Below are 1,574 nucleotides of genomic sequence, written 5' to 3'. Positions count from 1 at the left end.
TGTGTGTGTGTGTGTGTGTGTGTGTGCGTGTAACATTACATGTTGTTACATCTGTTCTGTTTTAATCTGATAATTATCTTATCATCTTGCAACAGCCTGTATTTCTTTCATTAAAAGACCAACAAATAATACCAGTATAATAACGTAAACGTCAAGAAACGATTCTCATTCCTAGTTCAATCTGAAATGATTTAACTCCTTACAGTCTGTGTTACTTCGGCTGTCTGATTTCAGCTCATCTGTCAAATGTTCAGAGAGACAAGCAGCTAATATGACAATATGACAGCCAGCCACACACTGATCGGAGAGACTCAGGCATGTTACCACATAGCTATAATATTATATGCTTATGTTAAGAGCAGTACATCAATAGAACAAATAGTGGGAAACATCCTGCAACAGCTGCAGGGTTGAACAGAATCAGCATGAATGATTAACTTTAAACAGGCCTCTACAGGAGGAACAAGCGTTAATGTTCATAGCGTACATCATGACTGTTACATCGCAAAATAAGTAAATAGAGAAATATCACCTGTATCTCCTGTGCTTGCCATTTTCCACGATCTGATGCAACAATAACAATAAAACCTGACAGGAAATCACAATGAAACACGGGACATGCACGAATCAATGCTGGTTGACGGATCTCTAGAACATTTACACAGCTCTCCTGTGTGTCTTATCATATACAGATCCGATGTTCTTCTACGCCGAATAATACTTCCGGGCAAATATTAAAGCTCACTTCGCTCCAAAATAAAAGTCACATAATAAATACTTTTTATAATAATGAGCAATTTTAATAATTAATTGCTTACAATAAACATTTCCATTATAAATGTAAACATTGAGTATAATCATACAACTAGACTTAAATTTAGATTTTTTTCATTACAAAGGTATAGGCCTAATATAGATATCAAACACTCTGAAATGTGTGGGTTTGCAGAACTTGTAGTTATCATTAGTTACTTAAGTTATTAGATTAGAATGTCACTTTTTTGTCAATTTTTTTGTCAATTTGTAAACACAGACAGACCACTAGGGGGAATCCAAGTATAACCTCAGGAGGGTGAGTAAACTGACTGTATTGTCATTTTGGGTGAACTATCCAGTTTAAACTTAGAAGTCTTACAAAATCACATGCAAATGAATAGAATTAAGGTTTTACGTGTAACCTGTCTGATTATGACATCTTACTAGAAAGGAAATCTGTCTGGTTTATTAGGCCTATCACAGACAGTAATAGTGTGTGTGCAGCAGCTTCTTAAGTTTGTGAATTTGTATGTAAGACATCACTTGCCAGGAAGCACAGTTTGCTTTGTTCTTTCTTTGTTGTTGTACTATTACACTTAGCTTAGTTGCCACGTGCTATATTCACAATTTCATGGCATTTGTTATAGGTCAAGGACCCTGTCAACCAGCACTTATCTTTGGATTGTGACTCCAGACAGACTACAGACCCCTAACCTCTATGACAAGGGCACAGATTGCTCGTAGCTGTTGAAGGCCAGACGACACGGACCTCTCCTCACAGAATGCCAATGGAATGTACGTGAGTGACGGACCCCACA

General features: G+C 37.0%; 1 protein-coding gene across 1 annotated transcript in view; it reads right to left on the bottom strand.

The window, feature by feature from the left end:
• Window positions 1–643, bottom strand: part of LOC107595090 (cysteine--tRNA ligase, cytoplasmic-like) — an 11,884-nt gene extending 11,241 nt beyond the window's left edge. The window contains exon 1 of the mRNA XM_016285403.1: window positions 533–643. Within this exon, the coding sequence (XP_016140889.1) occupies window positions 533–554 (22 nt within the window). The 5' untranslated portion in view covers window positions 555–643. The remainder of the gene's footprint in view (window positions 1–532) is intronic.
• Window positions 644–1,574: the final 931 nt, after the last annotated feature.

Source organism: Sinocyclocheilus grahami, unplaced genomic scaffold (genome assembly GCF_001515645.1).
Source record: "Sinocyclocheilus grahami isolate Dianchi unplaced genomic scaffold, SAMN03320097.WGS_v1.1 scaffold196.1, whole genome shotgun sequence".
Taxonomy (NCBI): Eukaryota; Metazoa; Chordata; class Actinopteri; order Cypriniformes; family Cyprinidae; genus Sinocyclocheilus; species Sinocyclocheilus grahami.
This window is presented reverse-complemented; position numbering and strand designations above follow the sequence as displayed.